The sequence below is a fragment of the Nilaparvata lugens genome, chromosome 9 (genome assembly GCF_014356525.2).
Source record: "Nilaparvata lugens isolate BPH chromosome 9, ASM1435652v1, whole genome shotgun sequence".
Taxonomy (NCBI): Eukaryota; Metazoa; Arthropoda; class Insecta; order Hemiptera; family Delphacidae; genus Nilaparvata; species Nilaparvata lugens.
Window position 1 is genome coordinate 17,003,001 of NC_052512.1, and position 27,377 is coordinate 17,030,377.

Consider the following 27,377-nt stretch of genomic DNA (forward strand, 5'->3'; position numbering starts at 1 on the left):
TTCCTAGTCAGAATCTAATTTGATTCTGAGATGAGCAACAATGCCAAGATAGATTTTATTTGTCTGTAGACAGATTTCATGTGGATGTGTAGTGAGGTCCACGTTATAATGGCAGCAGTATTTGATTAGCATTGATGTTGCCATCCTTGTCTATCATTCGACAAACTGATAGCGTTATCATTTTCCAGCTCCACAACGTGGCAAGATCGTTTTTCAACAATGTAGAATTATAATTGACCGAGCGAAGTGAGGTCTAAGATTCAAGTCGACGGTTTGGCATTTCTCTTAATGTTTATATGTTGCGCATTTACGGCGAAACGCGGTAATAGATTCTCATGAAATTTGACAGGTATGTTCCTTTTTAAATTGCGCGTCGGCGTATATACAAGGTTTTTGGAAATTTTGCATTTCAAGGATAATATAAAAGGAAAAAGGAGCCTCCTTCATACGTCAATATTAGAGTGAAAATCAGACTATAGAATTATTCATCATAAATCAGCTGTCGAGTTGACTATAATATTGCATGCCATGACGCATGCAATTCAATATCTCAATGTAACTTGTAAATTAATCTCAATGTAAAAACAATATCTTACAATATCTCAATGTAAAAAATTAGCAGCTGTGTAGACTATAAATTGCATACCTCATTGCATGCCTCATTGAATGCAATTTTTATGCACTATTAAAATAGGATGCAAAGAACTTCTAACAGCTCGTCTGGGCGCCTAGATGTCTTCTGGTTTTCTCGCGCTAAATTCCGGAAAGCGTTTTATGAAAATTAAATCTTGTGTAAGCATGATCTGATCAAATAAATAGTTAGTGTATCAGTGTGGATGTGCTTATGGTTTGAGACGTCGTTATAACTGCGCGAAGTCTACTATTCACAGAACTACTAGTTTATTAACAAATTATTTTATTCCATTAATGAATCAATCCAATCCCCAGCATCATTTTATGACGTCTCTTGTCAACATCGGTCTCAACAAAAGAAACAAATCACTTCAAGAAAATAAATTAGTACTGCTTTACTTCCTTGATGAATGAAATAATGGCGTTTCGAACGAGACTTGAAAACTAATTACACTAATTTTAAAGTCGAAAAACACTGAAGGCGACCGTATTTTCAAGGAAAAACTGATCACTATTTCACGTTCACCGTCTGTTCTCTCTAATAATACGTATCTTTCCGTTTTCCTACTTGCTAAGCACGGAATGTACTACTCACTTTGATTATGCAAATTATAGCTGAAAGTAAACTAAACAAATGAGTCCAAATTGAATATACGATGCTAATACAGTATTAGCATATCAGAAACTTGTGTTCAAGAATATAATTTGTCAAGCGTGGAGCATGGATATGGTAGCTGAAACTAACATTATCTTTTTAAAATTACGACCATAATTATTAGACTATTCTATAGACTGACACATCTTTCTTCATTGAATTTAAAGCTCCATTTGCTTTCTAAATTCATTTTCGAAACAAATTCAAGAATATTTCACACTCATAAATACATAATTATATAGAAATCAAATTAAGTTCGGCATGACAATAGCCCTACAATTCAACTAAAATGTGATAATAGGAACAACGCAAAGTTCAATAAAATCTAATTTAAGGAAGAACTCGAATTGAATAAATGTCACTATAATAATTATTGATTTTCTGAGTAATCAAATACGTCATAAGATAGACAATATCTTGGGGAATTTATTATCTTCAAGATTTCATGAATGTATTCGCTCTCAATTAGACAATGTAATGTTCAAATATAGAAAAAAAGTGAAACTGATGAAAAAGTTTCCCCAGAAGCGAGGTGAACAGTCTTGAAGATTCAATAGGCTATTGTAGGTTATAAATAAAACTATAATATATCTCGGTTTAAATCCTATTAAAATTATTATTAAAGGATCGATTAATTTTCTTGTTGTCAATACTACAGTATTATCATATTAAGGTGGTTAAATAATTGAGCCAATCAAATAATCTATAATATGATAAAGTAAAGAACTGGCTCATACACGTACGGCAAAGGAGAATTATGTTTGACGCATAATCACGTCTCAACTATTGGACTGATTATCTTGAAATTTTACATTATTTTATAGATTCTTAATTAACCGAGGTCAGTTATAAGCCTATTTCAAGCTCTTCATTATTCCACTCGGTCAAGTTTTCTGTTTGTCAAGTTTTAAAAAATACCCTTGCGGAGCACGGGTTACCTGATAGTTATGAATAAAAGCTTAATTCAGAATTATATTATTATAATAAAACTCAAAATATTATGCTTATTAATATAATTGTTGATTTTTCCTTAAGTAGGAAAAATTTGAATAAGAAATGCAACAAACTTTGACTTGTCTGCTTTTTCTCCGGCAGATGATGAGAATACAGATACGTGTAAAGAAATATACGGGGAAAGAAATATAGATTCTCAATTTACCGAAGATAGTTATAGGCCTATTTTCAATTCTTCAAGATCCTATTAAGTCAAGTTTTCAGATTGTCAAGTTTTAAAATGGATCCTTGTGGAGTTCGGGTTACAGGATGAATAATAATTATCCCTTTAATGTCCTTCAGCGAGTTTTCCCAGGGATGAGACCTAGTGCAATCGAATCTTTATATTATAAACCTACTATGTTCTGAATTTCGTGAGAATCGTTAGAACCGTTTTCGAGATTCGGTGAAATACAAACATTTAAACATCTAAACAGAAGTTGCTCGTTTAATAATATACGATATATGGATAAGCTATAAGCCTGTTTCTCCATTTCCAATTATTTTTGATTGTTTTTTTTTGTCTCTTTTGAATAAATAAAAACAAATAAATATCAACATCAAGTTGTAATGATATTTATCACACAATACATAAATAATAATTATCTTCAATACAGTATTGTAAATATTTCCTATTTTTAGTGATAATAATGTGAAATATTTCTTGTATGTTCCTTTTTAAAGTATCTAAATTTAAAAATCCACTTTGTGAAAATAATTAAGGATTGAAAATTTTGGGAAGTGTACAGCTATAAGACTTTACCTATTTCGGACTATGTGTAACCTTATCCAAATTTGGGAGAGGAATAGCACAAGGTAACCTTATTTTTTTCTCCGCCTATCATTTTGATGATGTACTTATTGTATGAATCAATAAATAATAAAGTATTTTAATGAGTTATCGGAACAATATTGTGAAACAGAAATTTCTCCTACAGCATCAAAAAGAGAGTAAATGAAAATGATCTACAATATTGCTGTAATAAATCTTGATCTCAATGCAATAGTCAAATAAAAGTTTCTCCCATGTGTCTACTATAGTGTAAATAAAAAAATTATCTTCAGTCCTTGATATGAATAGCCAGCTCTCCATTATGCAATCGAATATGTGTCACAGACTATAGCATTGTTTACGATTGGCTTATTATATAATATAATCTATCAAGAAATATCTCTTTAACAATGTGATTATTTCAATTGTGTTGATAGCCAATGATCATGCACTATCTGTTTGATTGATTGATGATATTCATGAATGGAGATTAATCAATCAATTGAACTGTGATTGATCATTGTATTGTGAGGTCCACGTTATAATGGCAGTGTTTGATTAGCAATGGTATTGCTATCCTTGTCTATCATTCAACAGAGCTTGCAAATTCTCCGCCAAGTAAATTGAAGAAAGATACTATCTTATGGATCAAAACATCCACTGATATCTTTGGTAATATAATGCATTAGCTCTGTTGGTTGAACTTCTATCACTGTTTCTCCACTGATATAAAGCCTATAAATCATTCATAATGTTTTCTTTTTTCACGATACATATCTCTTTTTTAAAGAAAGTACACTTTTTTATCTTGTTGTTGCTGTGCTGTCTAGTTTACGTCTTTTATCCTGCACAACTTCACTGTGAACATTGTTATACTTATATTTCTATAGTATACTTACAATCAACTGTATTTTATTCTATTTTTTTTTTTCTAGTTATTAAAGTTAATATATTGCTTAATTAAGCTCACGAACGGACTCATGTATATTGTGAGCTTTACATTCTCTTGTACTTTGATTTTTTGTATTTATACATTGAACATGTCAATTTGATTATTTTTGTAATATTGTACAAGGAATGAATAAATTTGAATTTGAAAGAGCGGATAGCGCTTTCTCTTTGTCTCTAGTGCTTTGCTCTGTTGTCAGATCGTCTTTTAACAATGTAGGATCAATAATTAATCAACAAAATATTCATTCTTAAATAGGAAAATTTATTGTGAAATTATTGAAAAATATAATTTCTTGCTTAACAAAATACCGGGTGTCCCACTAAGTGGTTTACACGTTTGATTTCATATTACGTGTCCATTCATGCACCAAACTTTTTTAAATTTTACACAGTTTACAAAGTAGATTCTGAAAATATTCTGGGAAAATTTCAACTCCCTAACCTTCGTAGAAACGAAATGGTGGCATATTTAAAAACTATACCTTAAAAACATTAAAAAGGTGTTTTGATTTTATAAAATATTTTTATTGTTGCACTTTAGGGCAATATGACTTAAAAAAAAGAACTAGAACATTGCCTAATGAAAAACCCCAAAGTCCAAAATTATCCAAATTGAAATCTATCCCCAGCAACACACTGATAACAGCGCTTAAGTAATGATTCGTAAGCTCTTAAAAAGAAACTCCGCGGTATCCGGAGAAGTTCATCTTTTTAGTTCCTCATCATTATTGATGCTCTTGGTATGACCTTTATCCTCCAAGTAACCCCATAAAAAGAAGTCACAAACAGTTAAATCTGGTGATCGGGGTGGCCAATCTACAAAATCACTTCCACGACCAATCCAACGGCCATGAAGTTTGCCGTTTAGTAATTGCTTGACATGATTTGCGAAATGTGGTGGAGTACCATCTTGTTGGAAGATTGCTTGATCCATTTCTGGTACCATCCAATGAGGCAAGACTACCGCAACGTAGTGAACAAATCAGAAAATAACTCATGAAAGTAGTTTTTATAGGAAGCGAATTGGTAACATTTTCAATATGCCGCCATTTTCTTTCTACGAAGGTTAGGGAGCTGAAATTTTCCCAGAATATTTCAGAATCTACTTTGTAAACTGTGTAAAATTTGAAAAAGTTTGGTGCATGAATGGGCACGTAATATGAAATCACACGTGTAAACCTCTTTGTGGGAAACACGGTATAATTATTGATTATTTTAAATGAGAATGAACAGTTTAGTCAATAAAACTGTAAAACTGAAAAATAAAATTTCTTGATTAATAAAATCTGATTGATAATTTTAAACGAGAATGGACAGTTAATATGTCATCAATAAACCTGTATCAGCTACCGTCTATAGAAGGCATTGACAAGACAGAGGATCGGCAACGTTGTTCTCCTACCTTCCTTACTGCCATTATAACGTGGACCTTACTACAGCTGTGTGCTGAATTACGTGAATAAATTGAGTTTTATGACGCACAGTAATGACTATTATAAGTGTGGGTAATGGATGAAGCAGAAGGTATTAAAGTTCATCAACAATATCGTATATGCATTTGGAATCATCAATAAACAATAATCAATTTTTGGCTATAGTGAGGTCCACGTTATAATGGCAGTGTTTGATTAGCAATGGTATTGTTATCCTTGTCTATCATTCAACAAAGCAGATAGAGCTATCCTTATTTTATAGCTCCTCATCGATGCCAAATCAGTTTTTAAAAATGTAGAAATATATTTGACTAACACAATATTTAATCTCAATTATAAGAATTAAATCGTTGAAAAATATATTTTGTTGTCGAATTGAATATAAAATTGAACAGATTACCGGTTTCAGTTATCCTCTATAGTAGACAGAGAACTCGCAACGCTGTTCTCCTATCTTTCTTCACTGCATTTTAACGTGGACCTGTTACAATATTTTTTGTTGTAATTGAAACCAAAATCTTGAAGTGCCAAATACCAGGTTGCCAAAATCGAAATGAGACCAAGCAGCATTGTTTCAATTCTATAAATGTCCATCGTAGAGGTTTTGCAATAATATCGGGTGAGCTGAAATAATATTGTTCTTAAATTATATCATGGCACTGTTTTCAGTAAACTTTTTTTTTATCCGTTCTGTCGGTAGATCAAACATTTTAGTGACTGAAAAATGTAATATATATTGTTGTCTACATAATAACATAGATAAACGATAAGCATAAGCATATATTTCTTGTCACTGATAATAACTAGTAGTTCTGTGAACAGTAGACCTCGCGCTCAAGGAGTTACATTGACCTGTTGTTATGTTTTCTCAACAATTAATAAATAATTTATCAATTTAAAATGACTAGAAAAAATCCTAAATAAACATAGAGCTTTCTGTCCTATCGTACCGTGACGTGTCGTCCCGGGATGTGAGTGTGAGCGCTGTTATCAGGTCTGGCTGCAACTGTCTACAACGTTGATTGAAAGATACATTTTCAAGATGTTTGATGTTTTTGAACGGGTAGTATTATAGTCCACTAGACAGCTGATTTATGATGAATAATTCTAAAGTCTGATTTTTACGGTAATATTGGCGTTCAAAGGAGACTCCTTTTCCTTTTGTATTATCCTTAAAATGCAAAATTTCAAAAAAACCGTTTGTATACGTCGACGCGAAATTCAAAAAGGAACATACCTGTCAAATTCCATGAAAATCTATTGCTGCGTTTCGCTGTAAATGCGGAACATAAAAACATAAATATAAACAAAAAAAAACATATAAACATAAAGAGAAATGCAAAACTGTCGACTTGAATCTTAGACCTCACTTCGACATATAAACATAAAGAGAAATGCAAAACTGTCGACTTGAATCTTAGACCTCACTTCGCTCGGTCAATAATACTACCCGTTCAAAAATATCGAACATCTTGAAAATGTATCTTTCCATCAACGTTGTAGACAGTTGCTGCCAGACCTGATAACAGCGCTCACACTCACAATCCGGGACGACACGTCACGGTACGATAGGACTGAAAGCTCTATGTTTATTTAGGATTTTTTCTAGACATTTTATATTGATAAATTTTTTATTAATATTTGAGAAAACATAACAACAGGTCAATATAACTTACTGAGCGCGAGGTCTACTGTTTACAGAACTACTATTAATAATAATAATAGTACATAATAATAGTGATAGTACATGCATGTACTTCCACGAAAAGTTTCTAAAGTCAAAAAGCTTAAACTCATAATCTTCATTGTCTTCATTGTATTCATGATAATAAATACGAAATGTGCCGTGATGAAGATGAAGCATAAAATATTATAGTGAGGTCCACGTTATAATGACAGTGGAGAAAGATAGGAGAACTTTGCCGATCCTCTTTCTTGTTAATGTCTTCTATAGACGGTAGCTGATACAGGTTTATTGATGTTATATCAACTGTTCATTCTCGTTTAAAATGAACAATTACATTTTATTAAGCAAGAAATTCTATCTTTCAATTTCATAATGAAGATGAAATATTTTGTTATTCAATTATTAAATCTACACTCCGAGAAAATCAGCCGTATTGGCTGAGAATTTTCCGTAATTTTCTTCTCTTTTGCAGCTTTAATATAATAAGACATTGTTAAAAGACGATCTGGCAGCAGAGCAAAGCGAGAAAGAGATAGCGCTATTCGCTTTATTGACTGATAGACAAGGATAGCAATACCATTTCTAATCAAACACTGCCATTATAACGTGAACCTCATTTTAGGAGAGTGAAACCTCCTCTTGAAAAATAGATATAAAAAGTAAATGAGTTTTATGTTTCGTCATCATATACCTGATAGAAATCATAAGTGGTGTTTATCACAGTTATTGACCTGGAAATGCTCCACAAAACTAAAAAAAAAAATAATCTCAAATACAAAATGCTTATAGGTTTGAATATGTTTTTGTTAGTTAGAGTCATCACCAAAGTAGGTCAAAATGTATTTTATCTTGAATTGTTCAACAATTTGAAATTGGGTTAAACGTTGATCTGATTTCTCAAGAAAGATTCATTGTTTTTTTTTTTTTTATTCAAGTTTGAAGCATCAAAATTCGAAAATCTACTTTGTGAAAATAATTAAGAACTGAAAATTTTGTGAAGTGAAGATTTACAAGACTCAATCTATTTCGGACTTTGTGTAACCTTATCTTAATTTGGAAGAGGAATATCACAAGGTTACCTTATTCATTCTCTCTCTATCATTTTGATGATGTACTCATTGTATCAATCAATAAAGAATATTTGAAATTGGGTTAAACGTGTACTCATTGTATCAATAAAGAATATTTGAAATTGGGTTAAACGTGAATATGATTTTTCAAGAATGGTTTTTTGTTATTTTTATTCAAGTGGATAAGGATGAAGTGAGGAAATTGGAATGCCAAATATAACTTCCCTGTTGATGAATAGACATTTTGTGAATATTTGAGGAATTTCACGAGCTAATAAATCAAGAATAGATATTTTGTCAATAAACGAAGTTGACAATCCAATTACAGTCTGTTAGTAATTGCAAAAAGAGTAGTAAATTTGGCGTTAGAGTGCCATCATTATTTTTTATTCTATCAGCGCAGTGAAAACAGAGAGGTTTCCGTCAGTTCTCTGACATTGATAAAAAATCGTTCAAGGTCAGTAGTAATTGTCTGTCTAGTATCTATTATCAATGGCGTTTTGAAGGCGTTGTCGCTGACATGAGATTAAATGTTTTTTTTCTACTGCCAGTCATGCCGACAACATCAGTTTGTCAAGTTTCAGTTTGTCTAGTATCTATTTTGACCAGTGATTGATTGATTGATTGATTGAGTACTTTATTTATGTAGATTACAATATATACTGGCTTATACACTTATATACAATAGCTTACAATACAGCAAAATTATAGATGAATTTACATAATATAGACTAAGAAAATAATTATTGAAAGTATATGATATGAAAAAGTAATTTGCAATATAATAACTATGGATAATTATATTGTTATGCATCTACATAAATTGGCGGAGCTTTGGACATATCAATGTCCATTCTTCGGAAAGAATATTAAAAATATCCTCCCCACTAACTCTCTACCAAATAAGTGATTGAGATACTGAAAGAAATGGAAAGTTGAGCCGTACAGTACCCTATATCAAGTTTCCATTGCAGGCTCATACACAGTCAGCTCCACCGTTTCACACTATAGTTTGTGTAAAATAAGTTGAGACTTGGCCCTCCATCCGAAGAAATTACAGGGTTGCCAAATCGTGTAAAATTGCAATTTTCTCAAATTTCCAATTCAACGTCAAAATTGGATGTAGAGTATCATCTCCGATATACCAAAGATCAGTTGGAAGAAAGGCTGGAAAGCTGGAGGAAAACTTTGGAGGAAAGGGGACTGAAAATTAGCCGATCAAAAACAGAGTACATGGTTTTGGGAAACAATGATGGGCTAACCTTACAGCTTGAAGAAAACCAACTCCAACCAGTTGCAAGTTTCAAGTACCTGGGTTCAAGTGTACAGAGAGATGGAGGGATTGATGTGGAAATACAGCATAGAATAAATTGTCGATGGAGGAAAATGAGTGGTGTTCTTTGTGATAAGAGAGTGAATATTGTCAAACGAAGGGAAAAGTGTATAGATCAGTTGTGAGGCCAGCTATGCTGTATGGAACAGAAACATGGCCCATTTCAAAGAAACAGGAACGAAAGATGGAAATGACTGAGATGAGAATGTTAAGATGGATGTGTGGGGTTACAAGAAGAGATAAAATAAGAAATGAATTGATCAGAGGCACTGTAAAAGTTGGACCACTGGGAAAGAAAATGCAGGAGACAAGGATGAGGTGGTTTGGGCATGTACAGCGACGGGAGGAGGATTATGTTGGACGAAGAGTGCAGGATATCGTTTTGGATAGTGTGAGAGGACGAGGTAGACCTAGGATGAGGTGGGGAGATAGAATAGCGGCTGACTTGCGGGAGAGTGGTAGGTGGAAAGAGGAAGCATTTGATAGGGCTTTGTGGAGAGGCTGACTAAGAGGAAGGAATGCCGACCGCATTTAAATGGGATAAGGCACACCCAAAGAAGAAGAAAAAGTATCATCCCCGATATCCTAGTAGTACTAAAAAAGCTTCAGGGTTGAAGGATTAAAAGGAAATTCACCTTCTATGATAAAATTGGAAACATCGCGAAGATTTGTTTTTCTTTTGAATATCACTTCTCTCAGAATCATGGGCGACGTAATGCGTAATAATTTTATATCAAATTAACGGGGAGAATGTCTCCTTTCTATTGGTCGGATAAAAATGATCCAGACACCAATAAAAACGAGACATTCTCCCCGTTAATTTGATATAAAATTATTACGCATTAGGAGGCCCCATGATTCTGAGAGAAGTGATATTCAAAAGAAAAACAAATCTCCGCGATGTTTCCAATATTATCATAAAAGTTGTATTTCCTTTTAATCCTTCAACCCTGAAACTTTTTTAGCACTACTAGGATATCGGGGATGATATTCTACATCCAATTCTGACGTTGAATTGTAAATATGAGAAAGTTGCAATTTTACACGATTTGGCAACCCTGTAATTTCTTCGGATGGAGGGCCAAGTCTCAACTTATTTTACACAAACTATAGTTAGGGATTTGGGAAAAGTTAGTTGGAGGTTGAAGTTTAGGGGTTGGGTTTTTTACTTTCAAATGACACCAGAAGTTCTGTGAACAGTAGACCTCGCGCAGTTATACACCACAGCCTCCTCTGTCCATACTGTCCATCAGAGTAAGTTCTGTCCTGTCCTGTCGTGTCGGCGAGATATCGGTGTGAAAACCACTAATGGCTGTTGGGGTTGGTGTATAAAAAATGTTAACATCAAAAGCTAATCTCCTTCAAGAGTTGAAAGCAGTTGAAAGGTCGAGAGATACTGTGTTACTTTCAGTTATTAACTGCCGGAAGTAACAAATAGATGGCAGAAAAATATCGGTGCCAGAAATATCTATATGTAAATATCGATTATCGGAACAAAAATATCGATATTTTCGATATATCGATATTTTCGATATATTGATATCGGTTTGATAAATGGTAAATGCAATCTGGAATATAGATTTGCAGTCTGAATAAGGATTGCCATTATTTTAGGAATGGGTAAAAACATAAAGGCTAATAACAACATAATCATATTAAGACTACGTCATGTTTCCAAATCCCAGCATATGACAGCTGGTCGTATTCCACGACTTTAGCCCGGTTGCACAAAAGCCTGTTAAATTTTAATCATGGTTAAATTTCACGCGAACCAATCAGAGAAGGTTTTTCTGAGAACAAGGCTTGTATGATTGTTCTGGATAAATAGATAACAGACTTTTGAGCAACCGGGTGTGTATCTTGATTTGTTTTAATACTAATTTTGATAATTGGAGTTAATTTTTAATGGAATTGTTTGTATTGCAGCCAACCTCTCATTCACATCCTGCGGCTGCGCAATGGCTTGGACGTCGCCTGTCCTAGACAACCTCGACAAATCACTCGGCATGGAGGTAACACTATCTATTTCACTAGCAATAGCAAAATAATTCCAATCAAGTCAAATCAAGCTCTATCAAATTAACTACACTTTTTCAATACTATCTATTGCTAGACTCTTAACATAACATGTATACAGATTCACATAATAATAATATGAAAAATTAATTAGAAAATTTATGCTCACCGTAGATTTGTAGAGCTTTGTTTTCTCTTCAATTTGATGTATTATTTCACTACTTAATGTTTTCCTTCTATTGTTATAGCAGATTCAATGTGTTGGGTGAAATTTTCAACTCTGCAACAATTGTCAATTTAGCAGTTCCACACCTTCAATAGACGGACTAGAGATGCGTATTTTTCTATGTTTACCTCCCAACTAGTCTTCATTAAGCTACAAAGTCAAAAACTGTGTACCAGATGTTCCAGACTCAAATTTCATTATCAAGTGATCAATTGCTACAAAATTTAAATTTCACACCCACATTAAAACTGCTATAACAATAGAAGGAAAACATTAAGTAGTGAAATAATACAACAAATTGAAGAGAAAACAAAGCTCTACAAATCTACAGTGAGCATTCATTTTTACGATGCATTGGTGGAGAGTTGTAGACCCTGACACATCAAAAAATAGGATTAAAAGCTGTTATTTTAACAATTTTACACTTTTAAGAGCGTTTATCTCGAATACTGTTGGAGGTATCACAAATCACCATGGATCAAATATTGTAGAAAATTTATCAAGCTTCATTTCTGAATAGCTAGTCATATCGGTTGAACGCATTTTTCTCAAGATATGAGCGTGTAAGCAAAACATTGAAAAATGCAACTTTTAAACCACCCTCATCCCTTTAGCACAAGGGGTAGGGATGGGGACTTTTGATATGTTCACTCCCCAACTGGTCCGAACAAAGCTGCAAAGTCAAAAATTGTGTTTTAAACATTCTTTCCAAATTCCTCTATCAATTGGTCTATTTTTGCATAACTGAATATCTCACACTCAACACTGAAGCTGCTGCAACAGTCGTGGGGATGTGCGTAAACTTGTGAAATTAATTATACATCAAATTGAAGAGAATTTGATGTTCTATAAGCTCATGATCAGCATGGATTTTTTCCATCGATATTCAAAAAGTTATATAAGAGCAAAAATAGCAAAAAATTGAAGGAGAATGTGTTTTTTTTTCAAAAATTTCACATCTTTCAGAGCAGATATCTCGAAAATTGAAGGAGATATAGAAAAACTTGTAAGATCAATATTGTAGGAAATTATGTAAGCTTCAATTTCTTATAGAATAGTCATGTCTGTAAAATGCATAATTTTCGAGTTATATCATAGCCACCTCTAATACAAGGCCGCGGCCTACGATATTGCAACGTCGCAGTGTAGGCCTAGAATCTAATACATGATTGGTGATAGAGATTTTACAAAAATACCAGCAGATCTTTTTCACCAATCATGTATTAGATTCCAGGCCTACACTGCGACGTTGCAACATCGTAGGCCGCGGCCTTTTATTAGAGGAGGCTATGGTTATATGCGAGAAACCAAAAAATAGTACCTTTGAACCACCCCCACCCCCTTAGCACAGGGGTGGGGACTTTTGATACGTTTACCTCCTCACTACCCCAAACAGAACTGCGGGGTCAAAAATTTTCTTCCAAACTTTTCCCTCTATACCCTTTTTTGAGCATTCATTGCCTGGACTAATTAATAGTAGACACTGATGTATTCAATTGAAATAAATGATAGGGGTTTTCGTTTTCACAAGTAAACTTTTGACTCAAACTTGGGGAAAAGTTTTTTAAAAACGAGGACTCTGGGAAAAGATTTAAAAAAAAATTTAAAAAGTTTTTTAATAACGAAAACTCTGTTTTTCGTTTTTTTAAAGCCAACTTTTGACTCATACTCTGGGAATGATCTGAAACTGTAATAGAGCAGCCTCGTGAAATTATCGGTTTTAAGTCAATAGAAGTGATAGGAAGGCATTGTTTTCATTTTTCCTTCCCCATCGCCTTTCATAGTATCTACCTGGATAGCTGTGGTTCAAGTCAAGTCATAGCTATGGTTGCACAAAAGCCTATCTATTTTAATCGTGATTAAATTCCACGAGATCCAATCACAGAAGCCTTCTTCTCAAAAAGCCTTCTCTGATTGCTTCTCGTGACATTTAATCACGATTAAAATTTAACAGGCTTTAGTGCAACCGGGCCTCTCTACTTGTTTATTTTCTATAGCTTAATTGATTATTAATAATTATTGAAAGAAAATCCAAATTAAATGCTGTGAATCACCCCGAAGACTTCTGCTACTGCAAATATTGACAACAGGGTAAACAGATACATGGAAATACGATGAGCACTACGATTCAAAAATTATTTGTTAGCCCAGGAATGACAAATCATATTTTAATAGTATCGCTCATCGAATTCCCATCTAGCTATCTACCCTGTTGTCAATATTTGTAGTAGCAGAAGTCTTCGGGGTGATTTACAGCAGTTAATTTGGATTTTCGTTTAACAGTAATTATTAATTCATTAGCATTTGAATAAATGCAACTTCTCAGTAATTTCCATCTGTAGACTGGCTGGCCGCTATGGCTTCGCATAAAATTGAGCGCTGCTATCCAGAGATTGTCAGTTTGGTGTGAGGGTAAGCATTCCTGACCGGCAATTAGGAGGTACTGGGTTCGATTCCCGGGCTGACAAATAATTTTTGAATAGTGTAGCGCCTATCGAATTTCCATCTATAGTGAAGTCCACGTTACAATGGCAGTGTTTGATTAAAGCAATGGTTTAGCTATCCTTGTCTATCATTTACCAAAGCGAATAGCACTAACACTTTCTCACTTTGCTCTGTTGCCAGATCGTCTTTTAACAAAGTAGAATTAACAAGTAATTAACAAAATATATCACCTTAATTATGAAAATTCATCATGAAATAATCGAAAAATATAATTTCTTGCTTAATAAAATATAATTGATTATTTTAAACGAGAATGAACAGTTGATATTACGTCAATAAGCCTGTATCATCCACCGTCTATAGAAGGCATTGACAAGACTGAGGATCGGCAACGTTGTTCTATCTTTCTCCACTGCCATTGTAACGTGGACCTCACTATATCAGGAAACATTTAAAAACTTGACGTTATTAAATCTTAAAGAATATAAAATAGGTCTATAAGAGGTCAATCCACGGTTAATTAAGAATCTTTAAGTAAAATTTGAAGTTAATCAGTCTAGTAGTTCACACGTGATGATGAGTCAAACATAATTCTCCTATCCGGTATAAGCCAGTTCTTTCCTTTATTATAGTTTAGTTATATACAAAATGAGGTTTGATAAAGATGAACCATCTAGGAGACACCTCCTCCTCTTGAAAAATAGAAAAAAGTGAATGAGTTTTACTTTCCTTGCCCATTACCATAGGTAAGGAAAGTATTGCTTTCCGAAAAAAATTAAGGTACCCCAATTTCTGAACTTCTATACGTTTCAAGGTCCCCTGAGTCCAAAAAAGTGGTTTTTGGGTATTGATCTGTATGTGTGTGTGTGTGTGTGTGTGTGTGTGTGTGTGTGTGTGTGTGTGTGTGTGTGTGTGTGTGTGTGTGTGTGTATGAGTGTATGTGCGGAATGACTTGAAATTTGGAACTTAAGGTCCTTACACTATAAGGATCCGACACAAACATTTTCGATCATATGCAATTCAAGATGGCGGCTAAAATGGCGAAAATGTTGTCAAAAACAGGGTTTTTCGCGATTTTCTCGAAAACGACTCCAACGATTTTGATCAAATTCATACCTAGAAAATTCATTGATAATCTCTATCAACTGCCACAAGTCTCATATCTGTAAAAATTTCAGGAGCACTGCACCATCTATGCAAAGTTTGGTTTTAGATTCCCTATTATCAGGCTTCAGATACAAATAAAAACAAAAAATTTCGAGTGGAAAAGGTTGAGCATAAAAATCTCTACAATTAAAGTCCAGTAACATTTTCACCTAAAATTGAAAATAAGCTCGAAATTCGAGAAAATAATATTAGTCAATTACAAACTGTTGTCAACTGTTGATTGTATTGAATCATTCACTATGAAGTGATAGCAGACCACGTGTGTCTCCAGCGTTATTGCCCTGTCACCAGCTGGCTCAAATCTTAGAATAGTAGACTTGCGATGCGCGGGAACACTAGCGTCAGGTGATCAATTTTCATAACGGCAAGGAAAGTTGTGTGAGTGCGCCACACCAGATTTTTATATTTCGTCATCACATACTTGATAGAAACCATGAGTGTTGTTTATCACAGTTGTTGACCTGAAAATGCTCCACAATATGAGAAAAATGATTTCAAAATACAAACTGCTTACATGTTTGAATATGTTCTTGTTATTTAGAGTCATCACAAAAGTATGTCAAAATGTATATCTTGACGAATTGTTCAAGAATTTCTAATTGGCTTAAACGTGGATCTGATATCTCAAGAATGATTCATTGGATTGTTTTTTTATAATTTTAAAAATATTAAAATAATTCTCCTATCCGGTACCGTACATGAATAATAAGCCATTTCTATCCTTCATTATAGTATAGATTAGCATTCGAATAAATGCTATTATTATTGAACATAATATGCTTTTAATTAAGAAGTGGTTAGATAAGAATACCTTATGTTTAAATATTGAAAAAATCTCACACATCTTTCCTTGCCGTTATGAAAATTGATCAACCGACGCTAGTGTTCCCGCCCAACTCAAGTCTACTATTCAAAGATCCAAGCCAGCTGGTGACAGGACAATAAGGCTGGAGACACACGAAGTTTGCTATCTCTTCATAGTGAATGATTTAATAGAATCAACAGTTGCCAACACTTTGTAATTGAAATAATAACATTTTCTCGAATTTCGAGCTTATTTTCAATTTTAGGTGAAAATGTTACTGAACATTAATTGAAGAGATTTTCATGCTCAATCTTTTCCACTTGGAATTTTTTGTTTAAATTGTATCTAAAGCCTGATAATTGGGAATTTAAAATCAAACTTTGCATAGATGGGGCGGAGCTCCTGAAATTTTTACAGATATGGGACTTGTGGCAGTTGATAGAGCTTATCAATGACTATTTTAGGTATAAATTTGATCAAAATCGTTGAAGCCGTTTTCGATAAAATCGCGAAAAACCGTGTTTTTGACAACATTTCCACAATTTTATCCGCCATCTTGAATTGCATCAGATCAAAATTGTTCGTGTCGGATCCTTATATTGTAATGACCTTAAGTTCCAAATTTCAAGTCATTCCGTTATTTGGGAGATGAGATATCGTGTACACAGACGCACATACACTCATACACACACACACACACACACACACACACACACACACATACAGACTAATTCCCAAAAACCACTTTTTTGGACTCAGGGGACCTTGAAACGTATAGAAATTTAGAAATTTGGTTACCTTAATTTTTTTCGGAAAGCAATACTTTCCTTACCTATGGTAATAGGGCAAGGAAAGTAAAAAAGAGCCTCCTTCATACGCCAATATTAGAGTAAAAATCAGACTATAGAATTATTCATCATAAATCAACTGACAAGTGATTACACAGATGTGTGGGGAAGCCAGTCTATTGCTGTATTTCCATAAGGTCTATAGTTCCAATCAGGTACTTGTAGATGAGAATATTGCGTGAGGTCTACTACTAGTATATTTGTTACATTTTATTGTATTTTATTTGTTTTGTAATTCTTTGTCATTTTGTTTCGTCTTGTTTTGTGTGTTTTAATAAATTGAAATTGAATGCAATTTGTCAGTAGTTTCCATGTGTAAATTATTAATTGATTGGTTTAAGGTGAGCACAAGCAGCAAATCGTGGATCGGATCTCTGATAGCAGTGGGCGCCATTTGCGGTCCCCTGATGGCCAACAAACTACTGGACCGAGTTGGTCGCAGATGGACTCTAATCCTGGACGTGATGCTGCTGATTTTGTCGTGGGTGATTGTCGGACTGCCCGGCTTGCGGCTCACATTCGTCGATCCCCTGTCGCTGCTCTACTTTGGACGCTTTTTGTCTGGAGTAGCGGTCGGCATCATTTTCATGTCGTTGCCCGTCTACATTGCCGAGATATCTGATGTGAGTGACTTAGGCTATCAATAAGCAACATGAAAATTAAATTCAGTTCCATACATGGAATAATCATTCACTATAGGAATTTTTGAAGCTTTCACTAAATAATAGTAAATATCGGGGCACTGAGCTTCGCTCGTTATTTATTTATTGACTTTTGATAAACCGAACACAATTCTTTAAAATGATTGGGGAAGTACTAACAGGCACAGCACAAAACTGTTTTTTCCCGAATTTTGAATTATACACTATAAATAGTCCAGAAAGTAGGTTATGTTCCATACACTTGAATTCAGGTTCAATTTTCTGTTCAAACATTTGAAAACAAAAAAAATTATAATTTAGATTATATACAAACCAAATTGAATAACAAAATAACACTCACTAATCACTTGTAATTGTCAAATAATGATCAACTTTGAAAATTATGATATACTCTAGGTTAGGAGGACTATCATGTCATGTCAAAAAATCATATTATGTTGATAAAATCGATTAAATTGTCTAGCTAGATAAACAACATACGGTATGCAGATGACACTATTGTGTTTGCTGACTCCATTGAAGGTCTGCAACAGTTGATGGACAGAGTGGTGGAAAACGGTATGCAGTATGGTTTAGAAATCAACACTAATAAGACAAAGCTCATGGTAATAAGCAAGGAGAATGTAGGTGGAGTACAATTGTTTATTAATCGAAATGCAATAGAAAGAGTCTCACACTATAACTACCTGGGTACCATCATCAATGAGAAATGGAATAACACACAAGAAATAAGATGCCGCATAGAAAAAGCAAGAGTTTTCTTCAATAAATTGAGTAAGGTGTACAAGAGTCACGACCTTACTCTATTAACTAAATTGAGACTATTGCGTTGCTATGTGTTCTCCGTTCTGTTGTATGGGGTAGAAGCATGGACCCTCACAAGAGTTTTCTTCAATAAATTGAGTAAGGTGTACAAGAGTCACGACCTTACTCTATTAACTAAATTGAGACTATTGCGTTGCTATGTGTTCTCCGTTCTGTTGTATGGGGTAGAAGCATGGACCCTCACAAAAGAAACAATGTTAAAGATTGAAGCTTTTGAACACTGGCTGTACAGAAGAATGCTGAAAATATCCTGGACGCAAAAAGTTACTAATCAAGAGGTTCTCAGGAGAATGAATAAAGAACCGGAGCTCCTGAATACCGTTAAAAGTAGAAAACTCCAATACCTCGGCCACATTATGAGGAATAGCTCAAGATACAGACTTCTGCAAGAGATCCTTCAAGGAAAAATCAACGGAAAAAGGGGACCTGGCAGAAGGAGAATTTCATGGCTGGCAAATCTGAGGCTATGGTTTCACCAGTCATCTGCAGAGCTGTTCCGTAGCGCCGTCGACAAAATCAGGATAGCCATTATGATCGCCAACATCCGAAACGGAGCAGGCACGTGAAGAAGAAGCTAGATAAAATTTCTCGCTGATTGATTATGATTACACAGCTGGAAATAATTCTGTCTCTCTCCCACACAGGTACACGCATCTTCTGTTATCGAGAGACGACGAAATTATCATCTGTTTTCCAAGGATGAATTATCCTTTTAATGTCGTTCAGCAAGTTTTCCAAAGAATGAGACCTAGTGCAATCGAATCTTTATATCATAAATCTACTATGCTCCAAATTTCGTGAAAATTGTTAGAGTAGTTTTCGAGATCCGTAAAACATAAATAACCAGATATATACAGAAATTGCTCGCCTAATATAATAGGATAATAAGCACCTTCAGCACCTGTTGAAGGCAACATTGCCAGCATTGAGGAAGAAAAACAGACAAAATATCAAGACCTGTTAATAGATCTGCGCTCTCCAGGCTACTCCATAAGAATGGTAGTGTTGATCATAGGAGTTTTGGGTGGCATGAGACTCTCGTTTTTGGTCAACCTTAAAACCATTCCAGCCTGTGAGAGAGCTGCTACTGCACTCGCAGGTCAAATGCAGAAGGCTGTCATCCTTGGTTCATTACGTCTACTCAGAGCAAATGATTTAATGGTAACGGACCCAGTATGATTGTTTACCACATGGACATGTGGAGTTGCTCCACTGGAGCAGTCACTCTGGTAAAATCTCTTGTCACTCTGGTTTGGGGGTCGGAGCCCAGGGGAAGAGTGGTCAAGCAAAACCTCAAACAGGAATAATAATAATAATAATCTGGTGTGGTACACTCACACAACTTTCCTTGCTCATTGAACTGTAAGCCTCATTCTTAAACCAGAATAATTCAGGGGAATAACAAATGACGATTGGCGGCAACATATCTCAAACTACGATCAGACTACTTTATATGTGTATAATTTATTGTTTTCAGAGTAATTTTTCCTTTGTGTAAATTGTGAAATTCCATGATTTTTTTTAAATCGTCAAAACAGCTGTTCTTCAGATGATATATCTCGATTAATGTGTTCTTTTTATAAACTGCTTTACCCAAAGACCTTAAAGAGATATAGACCCACAATGCCTATGCCTTCCCAATGATAGCTCTTACTTGAAATTGAAGGCCGCCATTGGGGTATTTTAGCACGAGTATTATATCTATATATATTTGTAATACAATAGATCACAAAGGCATTGGTGGCATTGGTATGTAATAATCTTATGGGTTGCCCCCTCAATGGCGGATTTCAATTCCAAGTACGACACTAGCGCTGTATGTGAGTCTATGCATCTTTAAGGTCTTTGGCTTTACCTACTTACCTCATGCACGAGAATGAGGTTACAAAGTCCATTTCTCAAGGATGGGGTGGACCCCCTATCAGTTTCCCAGGAAAAATACTCATGCCAGTTGATAGAGCTGATAAATAACTATACAGGGTATGAATTTGAAAAAAATCTGTTAAGTCATTTTTGAGAAAATAGTGAAAAACATGGTTTTTTGTAATTATCCGCCATTTTGTACAAGAATATTACGGAGCTTCTGCAATTTTCTCTGAAATGAGACTCATGTCAGTTGATAGGGCTTATAAATAGCTATCCATGGTATAAATTTGAAGAAAATCGTTGGAGCCGTTTTCGAGAAAACCGTGAAAAACATGGTTTTTTGTGATTATCCGCCATTTTTCTCAAGAATATTACGGAGCTCTTACAATTTTCCCAGAAATGAGACTCATGTCAGTTGATAGGGCTTATGAATAGCTATCCATGGTATAAATTTGAAGAAAACGCCCTATACCATGTGATATCTACTTACGTTTTTGTTTCTCTATGATAAAATGCACACATTCATTTTCTATGTATCTTATTGTTTTGTATCGAATTTTCATCTAGCTGTTTACCCTGTTCTCAATATTTGTAGTTGCAGAAGTCTTCGGGGCGATTTACAGCATTTAATTGGTTTTTGTCTAATAATAATGAAAATGTTTGTTTGGTGGGTAGGTGGAGTCGCGAGGACCGCTGGGATCGCTGAACGAGCTCTTCATAGCGTTCGGCTTCTTCTTCGAGTACGTGTTCGGCTCGGTGACCACCTATCTGCAGCTGGCGATGGTCTCCACCGCCATTCCCCTCCTCTTCCTGGCGACGTTCTGGTGGATGCCCGAGTCGCCGCACTTTTTGGTGATGCGCGGACGCAAGGCGGAGGCACTCAAGGCCATCAAGTGGATCCGCAACTATGCGGACGATGAGGATGCTGCCGCCGAGAAGGAAGCGCAGGAAATTCAGGTATAGTACGCGTCCCGTACACTTTTAAACGGCATGTAGGCAAGGTATGGTTGATATTTCTACTTTTTCAAAAACATGAGGCTCCAGAGTACCAAGTCTATAGTGAGGTCCACGTTACTAGTAGTTCTGTGAGCAGTAGACCTCGCGCAGCTATAAACCGCAGCCTCCTCTTATACTGTCCATCAGAGTAAATCATGACTGTATGTCGTGTCGGCGAGATATCGGTGTGAAAACGGCTAATGGCTGTTAGGGTTGGTGTATCAAAAATGCTAACATCAAAAGCTAATCTGCTTCAAGACATACTGGCAACAGGACATCCCAAGTTCAAAGCAGAGAAAGTTCGAGAGACAATACTATGTTATTTTAGTTATTAATAATTTCCTTCAAGACATACTGGCAACAGGACAGCCCAAGTTCAAAGCAGAGAAAGTTCGAGAGACAATACTATGTTATTTTAGTTATTATCAATTTGTTTATTCTTTTGCTGGTGATGCCATATGTAATACGTAAATTATATATACATATGTAAAGAGATATTTATGATTTTGTATTATTATTTTCTTATTTTTAAGTTAACACTTGTATTTTGTTTAAATTTATTGTTCATCATTTTTGATTTGATCTTTATTTGTGATTGTTTTTTTTAATGGCGAAATAAATGATTTGATTTGAAAAAAAATAATAATAATAATAATTGCATGCGTTATTGCACGCAATCAATAGTTCATTTATTTATTTATTTCACAATGGAGACAACGGGTTTTCCCAAATATGTCTCCTTAACAATAAAAATTGTACAGATACAAATGAAAAAAGAAAAATAATGATGAAGATAATACGAACACATGCAATAATAAATTATACAAACAATTATACAATAAAATAATAAAATATAAATATACAATATAAATAAAATATAAATTATACAAATTATACATAGTATTATACACCTAATTCAAAAATGAGAATTCAAAATTATTCCAAAACCTATAAAATTGAAGAATATAATAACAAATAATAAACAAACCATATGCACATCTACACTGATACATAAACTATTTATTTGATCAGATCATGCTTACACAAGATTTAATTATCATACAACGCCTTTCGGAATTTAGCGCGAGAAAACCAGACGACATCAAGGCGCCCAGACAAGCTATTATATTTAGTTCTTTGCATCCTATTTAATAGTGCATAGAAATTGCATTCAATGAGGCATGCAATTTATAGTCTACACAGCTACTGATTTTACCTAGTTACATTGAGATATTGCATTGCATGCGTCATGGCATGCGATTTCTAATCTACTCGACAGCTGATTTATGATGAATAATTCTATAGTCTGATTTTTACGGTAATATTAGCGTATGAAGGAGGCTCCTTTTTCCTTTTATATTATCCTTGAAATGCAAAATTTCCAAAAACCTTGTATATACGTCGACGCGCAATTTAAAAAGGAACATACCTGTCAAATTTCATGAGAATCTATTACCGCGTTTCGCCGTAAATGCGCAACATATAAACATATAAAAATTTGAACATTAAGAGAAATGCCAAACCGTCGACTTGAATCTTAGACCTCACTTCGCTCGGTCAATAATATCAGTGTTCAACTAATAGTTCTGTGAACAGTAGACGTATAAACTAGGTTTTTGAAACGTTTGCATTTTAAGGATAATATGAAAGGGAAAGGAGCCTCCTTCATACGCCAATATTACCGTAAAAATCAGTCTATATCATTTTTCATCATAAATCAGCTGTCGAGTGGATTATTAATTGCATGCAATGAGGAATGCAATTGATAGCCTAACTCAAACTGATCCTAACATGCAATGAGGCAGGAAAATTGATAACTTGAAGTAGCATAGTAATATTTTCTCCCGGTTTTTCTCTGCTTCAACTCTGTAAGCTTTTGATGATTGTAGCATACTATACTAGTAGTTCTGTGAACAGTAGACCTCGCGCTCAATAAGTTACATTGACCTGTTGTTATGTTATCTTAAAAATTAATAAATAATTTTTCAATTTAAAATGTCTAGAAAAAATCCTAAAAAAATATAGAGCTTTCTGTCCTATCGTACCGTGACATGTTGTCGTCCCGGAATGTGAGTGTGAGCGCTGTTATCAGGTCTGGCTGCCGTCGATACGCCAACCCAATCAACCCATCAGAGAACATTCTGTGTTGTCGTGTTGGCGAAAAATCGGTGTGTTAAAATTAACAAAATATACTACCATAATGCTGATTTCCTACAAACTTCATTTCTCACTTTCCATGGTTTTAGAAATCAATTTCTTTTCAATAATATTTGTTGCTATTTTAATCATCAGATTAAAAAAGAAAAATTTTAAAGAAATGTTTTCTATCAATAACTCCAAACTCCAAACTAGAATCATGGCCTCAGCTTATGGAAAGACAAAGTTAGTTGACCGAGCGAAGTGAAGTCTAAGATTCAAGTCGTCGGTTTGGCATTTCTTTTAATGTTTATATGTTGCGCATTTACGGCGAAACGCAGCAATATATTTTCATGAAATTCGACAGGTATGTTCCTTTTTGAATTTCGCGTCGACGTATAGATACGGTTTTTTGAAATGTTGTATTTTAAGGATAATACAAAAGGAGTCAGGGGTCCAGACTAAACGTCTGGCTAAACGGATATGGCGAACGAAGCGAGCCTGACGGCTAGTAATATAATATTCCCAGGATTGAAGTAGCAGTGCCCAATTAATTTTTCCGCGATAAATGCATTTAAATCTTCAACTTGGTGCCAACCTAACAAAGTCAACTCAACTTAACGCCAACCTGACAAAATTATTAATTTAGTTGCCAGTTAACAACTGCTTCGAAGAGGTACTCTATCTAGATTATAGTTCTATAGTAACATATGATATGGAAATTTCAATTATAATTAAAAGATTGGGAGAAGAAGAATATGCATGCTAAAAGACGAACTTTAAACCCTTAAAAACAACCCTTAGAGTTGAAATATTGCCAAAAGATTTCTTAGTGCGCCTCTAAAGGGCCAACTGAACATACCTACCAAATTTGAACGTTTTTGGTCCGGTAGATTTTTAGTTATGCGAGTGAGTGAGTGAGTGAGTGAGTGAGTCAGTGCCATTTCGCTTTTATATATATAGATAAAAGTTGTCTACTAACTTTGTCTTTCCATAAGCTGAGGCCATGATTCTAGTTTGGAGTTTGGAGTTATTGATAGAAAACATTTTTTTTACATTTTTCTTTTTCAATCTGATTAAAATTGCAACAAATATTATTGAAAAGAAATTGATTTCTAAAATTATGAAAAGTGAGAAATGAAGTTTGTAGGAAATCAGCATTATGGTAGTGTAGAATGAAGTGTAATGCGATCTGAGCATTGTGTCAAAAGTTATAAGTGTTTGAAATTTTGATCCTTGATGTGTCCTTATGCGCGCCTCTCCACTAGGAAATACTAAAATGAAGTGCATCTAATGGGTGATTGTCATAGAACTTAATCTCATGAACTTAAATGTCATTGTGCGAAATATCAATGTGAGGACAATGTAGTTGGTGATGATGATTGAAGCTGAAAATTATGTGTTTTTCAAGGAGAATTGTTGTCAGGTGTACCTGGAAATGTATATGAGATAGAACGCTCTACCTGATCTCAGATTTTAAAGCACAGAAATACGCCTAGAGGGATTTTGAATTATACATCCAGATGGTAAAAATCGGAAGATGTTGAAATTCATCAAAGTTGATCTTTTCTTTAAATTTTGCTCATTTTTGAAAAATCTCAACTCAGTAGGCCTACTCATTGGAGATAAAGAGTTCCGAATGATCTAATTTTATTTAGAATTATATAATCTAGAAAAAAGGCGAGAGCAAATTTTTCTGTCCGATTACTGGATTTGGCGGAGATAGCTGAAAACTGAAAAAATTGACCGAAAATACAAGGTTTTTTGGGCCACTATGTATCAAGCACGAGGAAATTTAGCATGAAGAAATTGTGTACGTCCTGGGAACACGAAAAAGTGGTAAATTGTTCTATTTCCAGTGGTAAATTGTTCAATCACGTGACTGGTGCAAAATGTTCCCATAGAACCCCATTTCAATATTGTTGGTTCAAGCTTTTGGCGCGCACTTATAAAGTTGATTTACATCACAATGTGTAGTTTACACTAGCTGCGTGAATGAAGAAAAGCTGTTTCACAAACTTACCGTTTAGAAAAGTGTGCATTTCTTTTATTCCATTACTATCAAATTTTCTATAGAGAAAAATTAATTTAATGAATGGTTATCAAACATCATTTTGTTGGTTATGGCTATGCTATGGTAAACAAGCTATCAGCGCATGCGCAGAGAAGCAAGCAGACTACAATTCAATTGACCAATGAGAGCTCTGAAAGTTTGATCTGTCACAAGTTACCAGGCTTCGACTGTGGGGCAGGAACTTGGAACTGGAACTGGTTTCTGGTACAGAATCTATCAAAATTCCTCCCATGGGCAGCGGTACTTTCTACCTGCTAAATTGTGAATTGGACAATTTACCACATTCCATGTTCCCAGAACGGGCTCATTGGTTCTGGATGTCTCTCATGTATCCAAATAATATATTGAAAAATCTGGTGTGGCGCACTCACACAACTTTCCTTGCCGTTATGAAAATTGATCACCAAAATAGTTGCTAGTGTTCACGCGCATCTCAAGTCTACTATTCAAAGATCTGAGCCAGTTGATGACAGGACAATAACGCTGGAGACACACGAGGTCTGCTATCTCTTCGTAGTGAATGATGTAGAACCAACAGTTGCCAACAGTTTGCAATTGAATAATCACATTTCTCGAATTTCGAGCTTATTTTCAATTTTAGGTAAAAATGTTACTGAACATTAATTGTAGAGATTTTCATGCTCAATCTTTCCCACTTGAAATTTTTTGCTCAAGTTGTATCTGAAGTCTTATAATATGGGAATCTAAAATCAAACTTTGCATGGATGGGGCGGAGCTCCTGAAATTTTTACAGATATGGGACTTGTGACAGTTGATAGAGCTTATCAATGACAATTTTAGTTTTAAATTTGATCAAAATCGTTGAAGCCGTTTTCGAGAAAATCGCGAAAACTCCTGTTTTTGATAACATTTTTGCCATTTTAGCAACCATCTTGAATTGCATTTGATCGAAATTGTTCGTGTCGGGTTGTAACGACCTTATTGTAAGGACCTTTAGTTCCAAATTTCAAGTCCTCCCTTTGATTGGGAGATGAGATATCGTGTACACAGACACACATACATTCATACACACACACAAACACACACACACACTCTCACATACAGACCAATACCCAAAAACACTTTTTTGGACTCAGGGGACCTTGAAACGTATAGGAATTTAGAAAAAGGGGTACCTTAATTTTTTCGGAAAGCAATACTTTCCTCACTCCTTACCTATGTTAATAGGGCAAGGAAAGTAAAAATCAGAACTACAATATAAATTGCAAGCACCAATGTTTAATATCGGGGACCGAGCATCGCTCTGGAGTACAAAAGCATAAGAAATGTATTACGAAAGAACAAATTATAATAACATTCATACTGAAATGTTCTACCTAATCACAGTAAATTGAGATTAATTCCCAGAGGAATGCAAAAATTTTCCTCACAAAGGCCCAATTGCACAAAAGCCGGTTAAATTTTAATCCTGATTAACTTCACGTGAACCAAATCAGAGAAGACCATTTCAAAAAGATGGATCTACTGGAATTAATCAGGATTGAAAAATAACCCGGCTTTTTTGCAAGCGGCACTAAGTACCTGATTGAATGATTACAAAAGTTCAACAGCTGAGTAATAATTTTGACACAGTCCTACACACATGAACTCGCTCACTCACTTCCATTACCAACAGACGACGAAATAATTATTATCAACTGTTTTTCCAAGGATGATTAATAATTATCCTTTTAATGTCCTTCAGCGAGTTTTCCCAGGGATGAGACCTAGTGCAATCGAATTTTCACATTATAAACCTATGTTCTGAATTTCGTGAGAATCGT

The 27,377-nt window shown here is 34.7% G+C and overlaps 1 protein-coding gene across 1 annotated transcript in view; it reads left to right on the forward strand.

Moving 5' to 3' along the window:
• Window positions 1–27,377, forward strand: part of LOC120353060 (facilitated trehalose transporter Tret1-2 homolog) — a 78,318-nt gene that overhangs the window by 41,959 nt on the left and 8,982 nt on the right. Inside the window, exons 2-4 of the mRNA XM_039435572.1 lie at window positions 11,454–11,539; window positions 17,376–17,657; window positions 21,063–21,344. Of these exons, the coding sequence (XP_039291506.1) occupies window positions 11,454–11,539; window positions 17,376–17,657; window positions 21,063–21,344 (650 nt within the window). The remainder of the gene's footprint in view (window positions 1–11,453; window positions 11,540–17,375; window positions 17,658–21,062; window positions 21,345–27,377) is intronic.